Source organism: Mastomys coucha, unplaced genomic scaffold (assembly GCF_008632895.1).
Source record: "Mastomys coucha isolate ucsf_1 unplaced genomic scaffold, UCSF_Mcou_1 pScaffold14, whole genome shotgun sequence".
Taxonomy (NCBI): domain Eukaryota; kingdom Metazoa; phylum Chordata; class Mammalia; order Rodentia; family Muridae; genus Mastomys; species Mastomys coucha.
This window is the reverse complement of record NW_022196896.1, coordinates 130,745,297-130,764,392: the sequence shown is the minus strand read 5'-3', so window position 1 is coordinate 130,764,392 and position 19,096 is coordinate 130,745,297. Positions and strand designations below refer to the sequence as shown.

The following is a 19,096-nucleotide window of genomic DNA, read 5'->3' as shown; positions in this document are numbered from 1 at the left end:
GCCTCCCAAGTGCTGGGATTAAAGGCGTGCGCCACCACCGTCCAGCCGGTACATGCCTTTAATCCCAAAGGTAGGAAGAGCTCAGTTTGAGGCCAGCCTGGTCTATATAGCAGGTTTCAGGACATCAAGGGCTATTTAGTGACCTTTCTCAACAAAACAAAAAAACCCAAGACATTTTATCTTCGTTTGTGTGTATCTTAAAATCCTAAATCCCAAAACATTTTACAGATTTTTCTTAACTTATGCTGGGTTTATATACACTCCTACTTTGAAGGTCAAAGATTTAATAATAAATGAAACAGTATAGCTTGCCAACATTGTATTTGATAAAGTAGTTTCACCCTTTTACTTTTTCCTCTGTGCGTGTGTGTACGTATGTACAATGTTTGTGTACTGTGTGTGTGTGTGTAAGTATTCTTTTTTAAAGCTGCCCAAGGAAATTGTTGTATATGGTGAACAACTAAGTTGAAGGAGTGCTGTAATTACAGAAGCTTGGCGGGTTCTTTCTCTAGCTGTCCAGGCTGAGTGGCGAGTGGGAGGCATAAAGTGCTATAAGGTGAAGTAGCAGCATGCACAAGGAGTGAGGTGCATGGCAGGCTGGAGAGGAAATAAGAAGGTGGAAGCTGGGACTGAAAGGGTCAAAAGGCCTTTTCTATGACATAAGAGGATTTAGATTGTATCCAGTAAGACCTGAACAGTTTGGCAGATTTGTAGCATGCTCAGATTGAGCCTAGTGCTACGACCTTCAGTCCCCTGCTCCTTAGAATTTTCGTGAGCATCTCTACAGATGTGAAAAAGTATAAGACAGTCATGGAACCACGTTATTGGTAGTAATCTGGGGTGGAGGAAGAACTGGGATAGAAGCAGGGTTGGGGAATGCAGTAGCAGGAATAACAAATGATTTAGTAGAATGTCTAAGACCTAGTAATTAATAAGTCAGGGAAAGTGTATTGAGGTATTTTCTCAAGTCATGCATGGCATTAAAATACTGTCTGTAGCTGGGCAGTGGTAGCGCATGCCTTTAATCCCAGCACTTGGGGGGCAGAGGCAGGTGGATTTCTGACTTCGAGGCCAGCCTGGTCCACAGAGTGAGTTCCAGGACAGCCAGAGCTACACAGAGAAACCCTGTCTCGAAAAAGAAAGAAAGATGACCTTGGGCATCTAATGAGACTGTTATCTCAAAACAACAAAAGTAAGCCTGGTGGTGATGGTGGCTCATGCCTTTAAGCCTGAATTGAGAAACCTCAAGCTCGAAAGCACACACACACACACACACACACACACACACACACACACACTCCAATCTTTTAAATAAAGATATTAAGACTAAAGTTGTGCCGGGCAGTGGTGGTGCACACTTTTAATCCCAGCACTTGGGAGGCAGAGGCAGGCGGATTTCTGAGTTTGAAGCCAGCCTGGTCTACAGAGTGAGTTCCAGGACAGCCAAGGCTACACAGAGAAACCCTGTCTCAAAAAAAATAAAAAAAGATAAAAAAAAAAATAAAGTTACATATTAGGAAGTAGCAAAGTATTAATATAAACTCTTTACCTTGGAAAATATAAAAAACAGAAAGTCCTCAGTTTATACTTTTCTCCCCACTCTTTTTTCTTTTAAGATATTATTTATTTATTTATTTATTTATTTATTTATTTATTTATGTATACATGTTTGCCTGCATGCCAGAAGAGGGCACCAGATCTCATTATCGATGGTTGTGAGCTACTGTGTGGTTGCTGAGAATTGAACTCAGGACCTCTGGAAGAGTGGCCAGCACTCTTAACCTCTGAGCCATCTCTCCAGGCCCCTCTCTACTCTTCTTAATCATTCTGTCACCAGTGATTTGCAATTAAAACATTCATTTTTTTTTTTTTTTTGGATAGAAATGTGTGTAAACTCATGTGAATATGCAGAATTACTATTCAGCAAGAGTATGCCTCAAAAAATATTTTTCCAGGGATTGGTAGAGTAGTCCAGTGGTTGGGGTGCTTGCCACCAAAACTGCCATCTTGAGTTCTGTTCCTGGGGCCAATTTCTGTGAGTTGTTCACAGGAAAAAAAAAAAGCAATAGATAAATAAATTTTAAAGAGATTGTCCAATTTGTAGCAGCATAGATTTAATGAATAACTTTTTTTTTAAAATACAAAATATGTTTATTGGGATAGTTCCTATTTAGCTGAATCAGGCGCTTTCAGTGCCACTGCCTCCTGTGTGAGCATCCTTCTGTTAGCCTTGCCTTTCTGCCTGTAGGCTGACAGGACAGTGAAGCAGCCAACACACAGACTACTGTTTGTACGTGGGTAAAGACTGGTCATCTTACAGCATCCTGGGCATTTCATATCCATGAAGTAGGAACTGGGGCACTGCACCAGGCACTTCTTCCTGTTTCCTCTTCTCGTCTGGAAAGGCATGAACGAGATCCTTTGCGAGAGCTTGTTCTTGTAGGAGGTCTTAACCACCAGAAAGCTAATGGACAGCTTTTTCAAAATTAGTTCTGTATTTATTTTAAAGATTCATTTTCATTTTATCTGTTTAAGTATTTTTCCTATATGTGTGTATGTGCACTGCATGTGTACATGGTGCCCATGGGGGCCAGAAGAGGGCACTGGGTAGACAATTATAATTCACCATGTGGGTGCTGGGGACCAAACATAAGTCCTGCAAAAGCAGGTCTCATAACTGCTGAGCATCTCTCCAGCTCCCCTTTATTTACTTTAAATGAAAATATATGCATGAAACATCCTGAATAAACAAATAAAGGGATCAAATATTGACCAAAAAAGTTCGGTACATTTCATTTGTGAATGTTTTATTTTAAATCAATCTTTTTCAGTTTGTATATCAGTGTTAAATAGGAATTTGGAAAATAGAAAAAAACATGTGAGCCTTTACAATCTTATAATAAAAATGATGGTGACAGTTATTTATAGCATTCAAATTTATTTAATTAATTAATTTATTTCTAATTGATTTACATTTCAAGTGTTATCCCCTTACCCAGTTACCCCTCCTTCCAGGAGCCCCTGGCATCCAGTTTTCTTAGTGTCTGTATTTGTTGTAATGGAGATGAGAGACTTTATTTTTTAAAAGTTAATTTTGTTGTATTTTGTGTTTTCCTGCACATATGCCTGTGCACCCTGTTGCCCAAGGTCATCAGAAGAGGGTCCCTAAGACTGGAGGTACAAATGGTTGTAAGCCACTGTGTGGGTGCTGAGAATTGAACCTGGGTCCTCTGGAAGAGCAGACCGTGCTCATAACTTACTGAGCCATCTCTCCAGCCCCATTTATGTCCTATAAAAAAAGAATTCTTGATCATTTCTGGATGTAACTGTGGCAGTAATACTTTTTTCCTATGTCATTTTTATGAAGATTAATAGCTACTTAATATGCCAATGTGGAAATTTTGCTCATTTAGAACTTCCCTTTTGGTGGTAAGATAGCTCACAAAGTAAAAACTTGCTGTGGAAACCTCGCGACCTCAGTTTGATCCCTGGATCTCACAGTGGAAGGAGAGGACTTCTGAAAGTTGTCTTCTGACCTCCACACATGTACTTGCATTCACACACACACATCATGTCAAATTACACTCTGAAAATATTTTAAAATTAAAGCTTCTCTCTGCTTGTGTTTTTACAATAATTATGCTAGAAACAGTTTTTTTATTTTGATTTTTTGACTGATTTTGTATCTTTTGAGTCAGGGTCCCCTATGAACCCCGAATTCATAAGAAAGCTGAGTAGCTTTGCCTCCTCAGTGCTAGGGTTAAAGGTGTGTGTCACTATACTCATTTCTTTTAAAGATGTGTTATTTTCAAATATGTGTGTATATGTAAGTGTGTGCCCACTAGTACAGGTGCCTGCAGTGTTAAGAGGTCTGGGAGTTCCCTGGAGCTAGAGTTACAGGCAGTTGTGAAATGCCCCAGGTGGATGCTGGGAACAGAACTTGTAAGAACAGTTCCAGCTTAGAGTGGGAGGTCAGCAGTGAAGGAGGAACAGGAGAACAAAATGTAACAGAGTCCTTCCAGAGCACTTGTGTCTGGTAAGTCTGCATAGCCTTCCAAGTAGTACAGTGTGTGTACTTACACACACACACACACACACACACACACACACACACACACACACACACGGAGTGCCTCTCCTCCCCTTGAGACAGAGTCTTCATATGTAGGCACATAGATTCACAGCACCCTCCTCTCAAGCTTCCTAGGGCTAGGACTGTAGGCAGGGACACTATCACCCCCAGCTACTACTGTAATGTTCTTTAAAAGTAAATTTCCAAAAGCATTACTGTGCTAAAAGAAATAAATTTACATCAGGCATGGTGGCTCACACCTTTACTCCCATCATTTAATGCCTTTGGGAGGCAGAGCTAGGTGGATTTACAAATTAAGAAGTTCCAGGACAGCCAAGGCTGCATAGAGAAACCACCATCCCCTGCCAACCCCACCCCCAAAGATGAAATTCTTTGAAGTTTTCCATAAATCATACTAGTTTGCTTCCCTAAAAGGCTTGTATGAGTGTTTGCCTAATGCATTAGCATGCCCATTTCTCCCATGCTCTCAACAAAATGGAATGCTATCTTAAAAAAAAAAATCCCAAACCAAAACTTTTCCTAATTTAAGCTGACAGTATTATTTTAATTGTTCATACGTTTTTAAGTGTTCTTACTGATTTCCTCATTAACTTTATGCACTTAAGGTCTTTTCTGGGTGTCCCCCTTTATCACTACAAGTATATAAGACATAGTAGTCTTCACCATAGTGGGTAGGTGATGGCACAGAGAGAGGGTGTAAGGGACAAACAGAGCAGAGGAGTCAGAGCTGAGTCCGGAAGGAAGGCGGTGACTTGCAAGGTGTGGTGACTTCAAGAAATGAGTGTGTGAGGCTCAGAAGGTGAGAAGAGGGGCTACTTCCCCTGCCTTAAAGTCAACCATTATTATGAAATAGTTTGCTCAGTGTTCACTTAAGCAGTTCTGTTCTTCAGAAGTTGTTTCTATATTTCCTTGTGTTCTCAGCTAAAGTGACTGCAGTGTGTGTTCTCTATAGTTAGGTGTCATGTTTCACAACCTTGAATGTGTTGAATTGTTTTTAAAAGTTATATACTTATAACAAAAGAAACATAAAGTAATGCTTGTTATCTGTTAGCTGCCTGAGGGTGGGTAGGGAGAACACAGTGGAGGCCCAGCCCTCCAGAACCCTCTCTCTGGTTGTGGGTGGTACATAAATGGGTCGTGTTGACCCCTGGATGCTGTCCCTATGTCTAACTGGGTTTTCTAGTTAAGGCCACGTGAAGCACTATGACCTGTGGTAAAGTATGTTGTTGGAGTCACGTCCCTTGCATTTAGTCTCTGGTAGCCAGTCCCATGCTTGGCTTAATTCAGTGTCATACAGTGTGGCTCACAGAATGAAGAAACGATGGGATTTATTCTAATACCTCAGTTGTTTAGAGTGGGAGGTCCGCTGTGCAGGGGAGGAACAGGAGAACAAAATGTAACAATCCTTCCAGAACAGTTGCACCTGGTAAGTCTGCATAGCCTGCGAGGTAGTACAGTGTGCCGCTGGAGCTGCCGGAGTAGGTAGTAACGGACCGAAAAGGCTGGCAGGTCTGCTAACTCGTCCTGTAATCAGTCCAGCACTAGGAAAGCTGAGGCAAAAAGAAAAAATTAAAGTCCACCTTGGGCTACATATGGAGACTCTATCAAAAATTTTAGAAGAGTATAGTGTGACTATTTGTGCATAGCTGTGACATATGTGTAGAATAAAAACCTTACCATATTAGGGCCAGTGTGATGGAGCAAACCTTTAATCTTGAAAAGTAGAGGCAGGTGGCTCAGTAGAAAGGCAGTCTGGTCTACAGGACACCCCTGTAAAGCAGGACTCAAGCCACAAAACTTTACCATATTAAAGAGCTGGCATCAACTCAGACAAAAGGAAAGACAGCCACTTAATTCTCTGAGGTTCATGCCAGCCTAATGTGAGTAGAAAGTGTGCAGGGCACCTGGGCACCTGTGCTCATGGCACCTGTGCTCATGGCACCTGGGCACCTGTGCTCATGGCACCTGTGCTCATGGCACCTGGGCACCTGTGCTCAATTCTGGCTTGGATTTGTGTCAGTTCTTACACTGACTCCCACAGGTAAGTTAATAATGAGCCTTTATGCATCTATTTCCTGATACTTGAGAGAGAAAACGGCATAGGATTTAGGCTAGCTCTCCTAAGATGATACCAGATAATTTGTTCCCTTGTTTTAAATTATGACTCTTAAAATATTTCTTCATGAAATTTTTCTTAAAATTTGTGACTAAATTTTCTTAAAATTTAAACTTTAGGGAAGACATGCAAGGAATCTGCATAAGACAGCAGTGCAACATGGTGCTGGAGGAGCCTTATTTGTGGTAAGTAATTGGGATTCCTCATAATGGAAAGTCTTGGGAATTTGAGTGAGTCCACTGTAATATCATAAATTGTGGGATATGTTACCATAACTCCATGGCAGAATACTTGCCTAGAGTTTGCAGGGTCTGGGTTCAATCCCTAGTGCAAAGAAAAGAATTAAATAACTTTAAAATATTTGTTTTAGTTTTATGTGTGAGTGTAACTGAGAACATGTATGTACACACTGTGTATGTGCAGGAGCCAGAGAGAGTCAGGTGGTGTTAGATCCTTATGAACTGGAGTTGTAATCAGCTGTGAGCTGCATGTCGGTGCTGGGAACCAAGCCTGATTGCTGTGCAAGAGCAGTAAGTGCTCCTAACCTCTGAGCCACTTCTGCCCCCAAAACCAAAACCTTAATGTCTGTCTTTGGTATATATTGATCACCATGGGGATTTAAATATAGCTTGTTAAATTTGTTATAATTCAAATGATGTTTGGTTTCAGCTGAACCTCTCAAATATAAACTAACACCTAGGAATTTAGGAGACTCTACGATTAAGAATTTTGGTTACTGTGAGCATGGGCAAGATGGGAGGCAGATCTCTGAGAGTTTAAGGCCAGCCTGTTTTAGGACAGCCTAAAGAAACACAAAGAAACACTGTTACACAAAGAAACACTGTCTCAGAGGTGGGGGAAATTTAGGTTATTGTTTGGTAAAATTGCTATGAGTGCTAATCTGATGGTCAGATTACATGACTATAATTTGAGAAATCCCTAAAGGGCATTCATTTGAAACTCAAGAGTTTATAGTAATACAGTTAAGGCATTACTACATAATAAATATGCTATTTCACAAAGCAGCTGGTCTCCATAATTTTGGCTTCACAGTTTTAACACTAGGTGGTATTTATAAACTAGCTTTAGTTGCTGTGTCTGTTTTTAGTAATTAATCTAGTATTTGATGACAATGGTAGTAAACTTATATGATGATTTAAAATATATACTTCAAATTATTGTTCGAAACTTCCATTTTCTTCCCTCTTTTGCTTGATACCTTTTTAAAAAGCAAAACTTGGAGAACATCAAGATGTTCTGTAAATATTAAGCTTATTTTGCTCTTTTAAAAATAATTATGTACATATTTATGTTGACTATTGCTAGCTGGCCTGGAACTTGCCATATAAACCTGGCTGACCTTGAACTCACAGAGATCTGCTTCCCGAGTGCTGGTATTAAACACGCTTTTAATGTTTGGATTACTCCACTGGGTTTTTGTTTGTTTTTGTTGGTGGAGGTGGGTTTTTTTGGAGGTGGAATATAGCTGTGGTTTTAGTTTTTTGCTTCTGATGTTTATTTTTATATAGGGTTTCACATTGTAACCCAGGATGTCTTTGAATTCTTGGCAATCCTCCTGCCTGGGATTCTTGGCAAACTAAACCTTCTAAATGTTAGCTTGATGGTTTCTCTGTGGAACACTTGTTTGGGGGAAGATGTCCTTTTGTACCTCTTGAAAGAGTACAGATATGTTGTCCCAGACATCTTGGACAACCAAATTCCTTTTCTTTTGGGTACTGTGCTTGTCAGGAACTCACATTTAGAATTTTTATTTAAAATTTTTATTGATATATATGTCTACCTGGATATGTGTGTGTGGTACAGGTACCCTTTCAGGCCGGAAGGGACCATTTGATACCCTGGAACTGGAGTTACTGGAATTTAATGTTTCCCAATGTGGATCCTGGGAACTGAACTGTGGTTCTCTGCATTAGCAGCAAGCATTGCCCACCCCAGCCCCCACCCCAAGATAGAGTTACTTGGTCTAATAGAGCCCAGGCTGTCTGGAACTTTCTCTGTAGATCAGGTTACCCTCAGACTCAGAGATCCACATGCCTTTGACTCCAAAATGCTGGGATTAAAGGCATGCATCACCATGTCCAGCAACAGCAAACATTTTAAACCTCTAAGCCATCTCTCCAGCCCATATTTAAATTGTGTTTTAATTACATACTGCTGCCAGTTTGTATTTGATAGTTGAACTAGAATACCAATTCCTAGTGAAGCTGGGTAACCAAAAAGTATGCCTTAATATTTAAGGGTTTGTTTTGAAACTATTCTAAAAGTTTTAGTTCTGCTAACTTTACTTTGGTAAATAGTCAACAAAGAAGTATTTTTAGTCATTCGAGCTACAAAGATAGACTGATGGGATTAACAAAGAGATTAAATGAACAGCAACCATATAAGTAGTGTATAGTAATGTTTCAGTTTTAGAGAAAATGTTGACAAGAAAAAAATTTTATTTTTCTTCTTTCCTTTTTTAAATATTTTTTTTTTGGTGTAGCATAGAGATACTCCTGAGAATAACCCAGATACTCCATTTGATTTCACACCAGAAAACTATAAGGTATGTTTAATAAACAACATGGTTGATCTATCAAGTATTCATTGCTTCCATACATATAAAGCAGGCACTTTTCCTTCTACAGAGGATAGAGGCAATAGTAAAAAACTACCCAGAAGGGCATAAAGCAGCAGCTGTGCTTCCAGTCCTGGATCTAGCCCAGAGGCAGAATGGGTGGCTACCTATCTCCGCTATGAACAAGGTACTGAATGCAATTTGCCTCAGTGAATGTGATAATTTAATATAGAGATCACCATGGTAATCATTAATATCAGAGTTTACTCATAGATAGATAGGTAGATAGATAGATAGATAGATAGGTAGGTAGGTATAGGTCGGTTGATCGATCTGTATTGTGTGTTTGTAATACAGCTTCCATTCTTGCAGGAAATAGGCACCGATGTGAAAGAGGTGTTATTCTCCTCCCCACGCCTTTTGAGGGAAATGGTCATTAATGAAAATATCTCAAATATGTATAATTTAGTATCCAGGTGTTTTGGAAATTAATGCAGTAGTATTTCAACATTAAAATTACAGGGGGAAAAAGTCCCTTACCAATTATAATCTCTCAATATCTTTACATCTTAGGTTCTAGTCTTTAACAAAAATTTGTATATAATATGTGGTATGTATGGCATTTGGTTTCCTTCAGAACTGCTACGCAAGCCGTTTCAGCCTACTTAAAAACACTATTAAGACTCATCCTCTCTCCTTCCAAGACAGGATCTGCCTACACACTTAGCCCAATCTATTCTTACGCTTTTGCCAATCCTCCTGCTTTAGATGTGAAGATTGTTTTCAAATAGTTTCAGCAGTAATCTATATTTCAGATTTACTTACATCCTGTTACTACGGTAATTACATTCATGTGACAGTACAGCACACCATTTGCAAAGTACATATAAGAACAGCTCATTGCTCTCTGCTTGACCAGCTGTCATGGATGCTCCACTGTAGTGTGCTCCCTCTCATCATTTTCTAAACGTGATTTGGTTATAAATAAAGTCCACTGTTAAGGTGGATTATCACAAAAAAGAAACAAAAGACAAAGGCTATCTCATCCTTGTTGAGAGAACTATAGACTTTCTCTAAAAACTGCAAATGCAAATTTTAGGTTGTGTTGATTGTTCTATTTGCATATATACTTTCCCAATACGGATATATGTTACAAAGCTTTATTTAATAATTAAATGCTTTCCTTAGTTAACACAGGTGGTTAATTTTTCCAGAAACCTTGATGAGAACTGGGTATGTAGCTAAGTGGAAGAACATTTGCCTACCAACTCCAAAGCCCTGGGTTTAATTCTCAGCACTAAGAAAGAAAAAACAAAAAATAGTATGCTATATAGTTCTTGTGAAAAATGTTTCATTTGAAATTATACCTTCGTTTTTAAACTCTTATAAAATATTTTTAAGCCGGGCGGTAGTGGCGCACGCCTTTAATCCCAGCACTTGGGAGGCAGAGGCAAGTGGATTTCTGAGTTAAAGGCCAGCCTGGTCTACAGAGTGAGTTCCAGGAAAGCCAGGGCTATACAGAGAAACCCTGTCTTGGAAAAATTTTTTTTTTAAAAAATTAAGCTTAGTGAGTGATGTACATGTGGAGGTCAGAGGACTTTTGTGGTTATTAGCAAAGTCTTTTACTTGCTTGAACCATTTTGCCAACCCATACCTTTTTTTTAAAGGAAAATGTCTTTAGTAATGAAAATATTTAGGTCTCTTGTTGAATAGTAAGACTATAGAGAAAAATAAAGCAAGAGTGTAAGACCACTTAGGACATTGTGCTATTTAGAGCTGGATACATTAGCTTCAAATGATGTGAATGCTGTAATCATTTTTAATGTTTTAATATCTTAGGTGGCAGAAGTTTTACAAGTACCTCCAATGAGAGTATATGAAGTAGCAACTTTTTATACAATGTATAATCGAAAGCCAGTTGGGAAGTACCATATTCAGGTTTGCACTACTACGCCTTGCATGCTTCGGGACTCTGACAGCATATTGGAGACCCTTCAGAGGAAGCTTGGTATGGGATATTTCATTTCTTCTATTAAGAACAACAATAGCTGGGGTGTCCTGGGACACACTTGGGAGGTAGAGACAGAGGGATCTATAAAGTAAGTTCCAGGACAGCCAGGGCTACGCAGAGAAACCCTGTCTTGAGACACCATTCCCCACCCTCAACCCCAAACAAACAAAGCAAGCAAGCTTCATCTCTATACCTTTCCTGACTTCCAAACAAAAGTATCTTTCTAGATCTGACATTTTCCACCTAAAATTTTCAACTTCATTTTATCTCATTTGGCTTGTACTTACTCAGTACTTAAAAAAGATGTTTGCTTACTTTTACTTGTTTCTAGTTTGTGTTCATCTAATTCTCAGCCTCAAGTCTGAGCCTTTAATCTATGTTAATCATTAAGAATGTTAGCATATGTCACATAAAAATGACTATATATGGGCTAGAGAGATGGTTCAGGCAAAGAGCATGCATTGCCTTCCCAGAGAACCTGAGTTCACTTCCTACCCAACATCTATGCATCAGACAGTTCACAACCACCTATAATTCCTGCACCAGGTGGATCAGACATTTCTTGAGGCACTTACACTTATGTGTACAAATACACAATTAAAAATAATTTTTTAGAGTGTCCATGTACTTTTCTAGAGAAGCCATAGAATAAGTAACAAATAGTAGGAATATTTCACAAGGGAAATTTTAAATAGATATATCTATAGCATATTTATAAAGTAAATGAGTACTTTCAGTACTTTCCATACAAAATTTCCAAAATTTCCATTGTTGTTGCTGCTCCCTCTCTCTCTCTCTTGTTTTTTTCTTTTGTTTTTTTTTTGTTTGTTTGTTTTTTTGAGACAAGGTTTCTCTGTGTAACCCTGGCTGTCCTAGAATTTGGTCTGTAGACTAGGCTTCAAACTCCAAGAGATCTGCCTGCCTTTCCCTTGGAGTATAGGGATTAAGGTATGCACTGCCACTGTCTGCTTGCATTTATTTTTGACTGTGAAGTTAAAACATCTTTAATTTTCCTTCTTGTACTAAGGAAGTACAGGCTTCATTCATCCTAGGGGCAAGAACACTTACCACTGGCTGGCACTCTCACCCCAGTTCTTACTTACTCTGAGATACGGTCTTACTGAGCTGACCAAGAACACTTAGCACTGGCTGGCACTCTCAGCCCAGTTCTTACTTACTCTGAGATAGGTCTTACTGAGCCAACCAAGCTGCTCTTGCTTGCAGCCCTCTGACTCTCAAGTTGTAGCTGCCCTTTGCCATCAGTTGTGGCTTTTTAAAAAATATATACATTTTTGCATGTCACAGATACATTTGGCCAGTATGAAAGTATATAAGGCTGAAAGATCAAGCTGGCTCTAAAACCACACATCTAAGGTATAGGTTCTGGTAACTGCTTGGTATATAGCTTGCAGGTTGTATATCCTTTATTATTTAGCATATAAATGTATATGTGTGCTCTTCTGTGGTGTAACTTTGGACACAGTGTTCTCATTTTTTGCTGACAAGAGTACTCTAGTAATTTCATATATACACACCTTTGCATGTTTTTTACAGTGTATATTAAGATCATTTATAAGAAATTGCTGAGTCACGCTTGCTCTATTTTGCTGATCTCTTCCCTTAGGGATATGAGTATTCATTTTCCTTACCTCCTAATGATCTTCTGAATCTTTGCCAATCTAATGATATAACTGTGTAATTAGCAAGCAGTCCAATTGGTGCTGTTTGTTTTTAAAATTGGATAATTTGTTTACATTTTAAATGTTATCCCCTTTCCTGGTTTCCTCTCTGCAAACATCCATCCCATCCCCCTTACCCTGCTTCTGTGAGGGTGCTCCCCCACCCACTCCCACCTCACCGCCCTAGCATTCCCCTACACTGGGGCATTAAGCTTTCACAGGACCAAGGGCCTCCCCTCCCATTGATGCCAGATAGGCCCCTTCAGCTCCTTCAGTCCTTCCTCTAACTCCTCCATTTGGTCCTTGGCTGAGAGCATTCACTGCATCTGTATTTGTCAGGCTCTGTCAGAGCCTCTCAGGAGACAGCTGTTATCAGGCTCCTTTCAGCATGGTTACTTGGGTTGTTTGTTTGTTTGTTTGTTTGTTTGTTTGTTTGAGACAGGGTTTCTCTGTGTAGCTCTGGCTGTCCTGGAACTCACTCGGTAGACCAGGCTGGCCTCAAACTCAGAAATCCACCTGCCTCTGCCTCCCAAGTGCTGGGATTAAAGGCATGCACCACCACTGCCGGGCTTGTTGCTTGTTTTTTTAATGACTTTTTTGTTTATGTGTGTACAGTACCCAGGTGTACAGTACCCGTGGTGTCCAGAAGCGGGTGTTGGATCCCCTGGGACTGGATTTACAGATGTTTGTGACCTGCAGCTGTGTGGGTGCTGGGAACCAAATGCAGCCCCTCTACAAGGACACCCAGTGCTGTCACTAAGAAGCCTCCAGCCCCACCCCTTTATTTTCTGAAGCTTGAGAACAATTTTATTAGCTTAAAAGAAAAACCCCAAAGCAGGCAAACTATAAATATCCACTGCTGCCTGTAGGAGTGAGACAGAGAAAAGGTATGAGGTAGGATGGAGGTCAGCCATGTGGCAGACAAGCAGCTAGATAGCATGGGCAGCAAGTTCAGTCTTAGCACAGAGCGAATGAAAGCTGTGAGCACTGGCCTCTGGGTTTTTATTGACTTTAAAGGAACAAGCTTACTGAAGAAATAGCGTAAAGCCGGACTTTAAGAAATCCTGTCTCGAAAATCCAAAAACAAAAAACAAAAAAGAAAAGAAAAAAAGAAATAGCTTGAAGCTAGGCAGGTGGCTTTTGCCTGTAATCCCAGACCTCTGGAACCTAAGCCAGGAGGCCTGGACTGAACTTCAGTGTGAGACCCTATCTCTAGAACAAAACAACAAAACCTAAAAGACAAAAGGTCAAAATGAAGATTATGTTGTTATCACTATGTTTTTTTTTGAGACCAGATCTCAATATACAGTCCAGGCTAGCCTTGAACTTGAATCCTGTCTCTGCTTTCTAAGTGCTGAGGTTACATGTGTATTACCACTATGCCTGGCTCTTTACATTTTTTCAGAAATTTAATGCATGCCAATACTTTTATATGCCTCTAACATATTGGTGATATTGTCATTTTTATTAAACAATATTGCTTTTATGCTATAATTTCCTTTAATGATTATTTATATTTTTAGGAATAAAGGTTGGAGAGACGACACCTGACAAACTTTTCACTCTTATAGAAGTGGAATGTTTAGGGGCCTGTGTAAATGCACCAATGGTCCAAATAAATGACAACTACTATGTGAGTATCCATCCAACTTGATATAAGCTAAAGTTCTGAAGTGTCCTATTTAAGATATTTTATTTCATGTTCACATATTGGTTCTTGAGTTACTCATTTAGAAGGAACTTGTAGAAGTATAAGTATCTTGAAGGTTTTACAAGAATTATCTTTAAAAATTTTGCATTTCCTACAGGATATAAATTTGAGTTTTAATTATGACAAATTTAGTCATTCACATACAGTAGGAACCAAGACGAAATAGCAACACTTTAGAGCATCTATTTAGATAATATTGTCATTATCATTATTTGCAGAAGAAATTATAGACACTTCAACTCTTTTTCTCTCTAGATAGTATAATAAATTTAGTGTGTATTCTTTCTATAGTCTTAAAGCTTTTTCTGTAGTCTATATCTATAATAATGTCATTAAGTTTTTTATATAGATGAAATATATAACATACCTCTACTGCTTTATCTGTATCTCAAAAGGTTCGTTTTGCTTTATCTCTTTATCTTTGACCTGTAAGTTTTCTGGAGGTGTTCTTAATATCCAAATATGTGGAGTTTTCTAGTTAGCATTTTAAATTACTTGCTGCCCTATTATATCATGGTTTTCAATTATGACTTTTGTTAGTTTTTATTTCTTAGAAAATAGTTTATGGAGATTCTTTGAGGTCTTTGCTGAAGATAGCATTTTCAAGAACAGACTTCTTTCCTACTCCTAGAGGTATTAACTGCCCCCCCCCCCCCAAGGCTGATCTCTTTATACCTTTTCCTTAACCCATTCTGCAGTGACATGGGTTCCAGCCTAGAAATGTTCTTTGAGGACAGTTTAGTTTCTAGTTTATCTTTGTATTTAATGCATAGATTTTTTTGATATTGTGGTTTGGTTGGTCTCTTATGAAGACTTCTTTTATGCTGATCTGGGGTTCTGGTCCAGCCCTTCTTGGGTATTGAAAACTTGGAGAGAAGTTTGCTTGGTGTTTTCTTGCTAAAATTTCATTGAGGGTTGTTTTGTTTTGACCTCTGTTATGTATACCTCAAACAGGAATTAGTCAGGGCTTTATAAGAGGAATAAATTTTGATATAGTAGCCCAAAGGCCTTGGTGTCTAAGAGATTTTTTTCCCCTTTTTTCCAAGTAGTAGTTAGAGCTTGAGTCAGGACAGTATGCCTGTACTTGTCAGGCACAGCAGTGATTATCAGGGACATACCACTCTGAGCCACAGCGCGCCTGTCAGGTCAGCATGTGTGTATTCTTTGGTGTTTTCTGAGTTCATGTTTTACTGCTATGAAGAGACACCATGACATGGCAGCTCTTATAAAAAAGGGAACACAGTTGGGGCCTTGCTTACGGTATGGTTTCAGAGGTTTAGTTCATCATCATCCTGACAGGAAGCATGGTAGTGGCCTGGTACAGGAGGAGCTGAAAGCTACATCCTGATCTGCAGGTAGTAGGAGAGACGCTAGGCTTGGCACTTTCAGTGACATACTTCCTTCAGGAAGACCATGTTCCTAGAGTGCCACTCCAAGGTCACTGACCATTCAAATAGAGGAATGGGGGTGGGGGGTAGTCTTATTCAAACTAAGTAATCTTTAAAACAAGTTCAAATTGAGTTGCCAATACTGGAACCTGGATGACTCCTCTAGGATACTAGTGAGGCCAGAATTCAGACACAGAATTACTCTTAGTTTTGCCTTTTCAGCTAAAGCTTTTAATATATATTGCATTATATATTGGAATTATTCAGTTGTAGATTTTTTTATGGCAGTTCATTAATGTCAATTTTTCTCTAGGAGGATCTGACACCCAAGGATATTGAAGAGATTATTGATGAACTCAGAGCTGGGAAAATTCCAAAACCAGGGCCAAGGTATACTTTTCTTTGTATAAACTCTAATGGCCTAGCCTACACTGTTGATCTTTCACAGAAGCTTGATTTTAAGTTTTACACTCATTCATAGGAGATGACTAGAAGTTTGCATATCTAAAGCTGTCATCTAGAGCAAGATTTTTTTTTTTCTTAAAAATCCATAAAATAAGACTAGGAGATGGTTCAGGGTTCGGAAAGTCCTTTCCATGCAAGCCTTAGGATGGGAGCTCAGATTCCCAGAACACACGGAAAAGCTGAGTAGGGTGGTGTTGACAGGGAAGCCTGTGAGCAAGGTGGCTGGCCAGCCTAGCAAACCCCAGCAAGTTCAAAGTTCAGGGCGAGGCAGAGCCTCAGTACGTAAGGTAGAGAGTGATGGAGGCAGACATCTAACATGGGCTTTGGGCCCTGACACGCACCTACACACGTACGTCACACACAACACATGTGCATCTCATGTAAGATAATCTGTGATCTAGCAGAACATTTATATTGAAAGAGAATCTCCTACAAATAGAAATTGCTTAAACGTTCACATTACTAGGAAGATTGTTCTGAAATTAGTCTTCCTCTTATTTCCACCTAAAGACTGATCATATATAATGTATATGTGGAGGTGAGAGGACAACTTTGTCGAGTTGTTCCTCTCCTTACACCTGTACAAGTTTCAGGTTTTGAACCTGGGTTGTTATCTTTTTCAACAATCACTCTTTCTTGCTGACCCATGTCATTGACCCCAGGCAAGATGATCTTTAATTATTACTTTTCTTGAAATAGCTATCTTGTATTCTCCCTATCTTTTTGTCCTATTTAATATCACAGATCTTTAATTAGTTTTCCTTATGTGCCATAGTTTGGTCTCCATGGGATCCCTATTTGTCTTGTGAATGTACCGTGATACTTCAAACTAACTGTAGTACAGTCATATGCCACATGTGCCTTAACCAGCAATAGATTACAGACATAATGCTAGTCCTATAAAGCTACATTAAAGCTGAAAAGTGCCTGTTAATATTATTTTGAGATAGGGTCTTGCTATAGCCCTGGCTGGTGTGGAACTCACTGTATAGACCAGGTTAGCAGCTCACAGCTCTGCCTGCCCTTGCCTGGAGAGCTGGCTGGGGTGAAAGGTGAACATTTACCTGTTAATCACTAATAATCACTACTTGCTTTTCTTTTCAGGAGTGGCCGCTTCTGTTGTGAGCCAGCCGGAGGTCTTACTTCTTTGACTGAACCACCCAAAGGACCTGGCTTTGGTGTGCAAGCAGGCCTTTAACTTACATTCAACTGTAAAAATGTCACTGGAGAAATAAAATATGAACTTACCTATATAAGCTTTATAGTATTTGATTATTCTCACCTGTACATCTTGGTAGTAGTCTAGTAACTTGCAGCTGTTAAATATGTCAAAACAACAGAACCACTATCTTACACTACCTGGGAAGACCTATAATTATAACATAATCAACTTGTTACTTTAGTGTTGCCCATTCTTAGTGCTACATCATTTTTATCAGTAGTAGGTCATTGTGAAGGAAAAGTTTTGCAAAACTTCAAATATATTTTTCCTTTGTATCTTTAGACACAGTCAAATTGTAAAAATTTTTTACAAGCTTTATGTCAGTATTCCCTTTAAGTGTTTTAATATTTAAGCATATAGTTGTTACCGAGGTTTCTGACTGGTAAGGCCTCACCACCAGTAATAAGGATAAGAGGCTTTTCTCTAAAAGTATTCCATTTATGTTTGCTATCTCATTTTGTAGCCGTGCTTGTATGTTTACCAGGCTGGCCTTCAACTTTGGGTAGTTTTGCTTCTGCCTCCCATGTTCTGGGATTATAGTAAAAGCATTATTTATAATAAGAAAAGTTAAAATAACATGAGATTTCTTTAGCTTGCTTTATTTATTTAATTAATTAATTAATTTATTTATTTATAGGATCTCACTTTGTAGACCAGGCTGGACTAGAACTCCGAGATCTAAAGTATTCAACAGCACCACACTTGGCTTTTAGCTGTGTTTTTGTTTCCGTTGTTTGAGGCAGGGTTTGGCCATCTTTGGCTGTATTTTAAACACTGGAAGCAACTAAGAAATAACTGGTGGAGTTAGTTAGTTTGACAGTATATGTATATATGATAAAACTATTCCATTTAACTCAAGAAAGGAGGAATAGTACAGTGCTTCTGAAAATCCTGAATGGAAAAGTTTTAATTCATGGAATAATCAGACTGTTTCAGAATTTATCAGTCTGCGGCCTTACAGGTGCCTCATTATAGTAGTAGGCACTCAGGAGGCAGAGGCAGGTGATCTCTTGAGAGTTTGAAGGCAGCTGGGTCTATGTATGGAAGTCCACACCAGACAGAATTAATGAGGCTATGTCTTTTTTTTTTTAAAGCTAGATTTATTTTATATTATGTGCATTAGTGTTTTGCCTGTGTGTGTGGTGTGTACCAAAGCCAGAAGGGAGCAGTGGACACCCAGGAACTGAAATTTTGAGTGGTCAAGTGGGGATTGGGAACAACTGAACCCAGGTGCTTCAACGGTGCTTTTAACCCCTAAGCCATCCTCCAGCTCTGTGAGTGCTTGTGATTTAGGGTTCAAGGTAGCTCTTTAAAGTTAAGTTTTCGCCAGAAATATAACTCTTATATATACACCGCTGTTGGGTACTTGCTTGGCATGAGCAAGGGCACAGGTTCAGTACCCAGGACGCACAAATATAGTGTTCTCTAGAATTCATACTAGAATTTTTTAATAGGTGAAAACATGGAAGAAAAATCTATCCTAATGTTTTTTAAATGCAGGTTTATGTCCCTGTCAAGTCTAAAAGTCACATCAGAAGTTTATTGATAGGACTGTCTTAAACTCCTCACTAAGGTACTAACGGATACTGAGGGAGGCCACAGTTAACGACGAGGGAGAAGATGGTTTCCTGTGGAGTGTAACTTCTTGGGGTGGTTAAGGCACAACGGTTACAGGCTAACCGCTGTAGATAAAAGCATTCAGAAGGAAGTCTGAGGACAAGCTGCTGCGATGGTAAAATTTCCTCACACGCCCTATGAAACTTAGTACCACACGGACAAATGTAGTGAAATTTCTGTTCAGAAAGGCCACAGGATCGCAGGGCTAGAACCGGG

General features: G+C 39.3%; 1 protein-coding gene and 1 pseudogene across 1 annotated transcript in view; one reads left to right on the top strand and one right to left on the bottom strand.

The window, feature by feature from the left end:
• Positions 1-17,294, top strand: part of Ndufv2 (NADH:ubiquinone oxidoreductase core subunit V2) — a 20,489-nt gene extending 3,195 nt beyond the window's left edge. The window contains exons 2-8 of the mRNA XM_031368617.1: positions 6,329-6,394; positions 8,713-8,775; positions 8,858-8,974; positions 10,627-10,795; positions 14,001-14,110; positions 15,890-15,966; positions 17,146-17,294. Of these exons, the coding sequence (XP_031224477.1) occupies positions 6,329-6,394; positions 8,713-8,775; positions 8,858-8,974; positions 10,627-10,795; positions 14,001-14,110; positions 15,890-15,966; positions 17,146-17,239 (696 nt within the window). The 3' untranslated portion in view covers positions 17,240-17,294. The remainder of the gene's footprint in view (positions 1-6,328; positions 6,395-8,712; positions 8,776-8,857; positions 8,975-10,626; positions 10,796-14,000; positions 14,111-15,889; positions 15,967-17,145) is intronic.
• LOC116088928 lies at positions 2,068-6,030 on the bottom strand (annotated as a pseudogene).
• Positions 17,295-19,096: the final 1,802 nt, after the last annotated feature.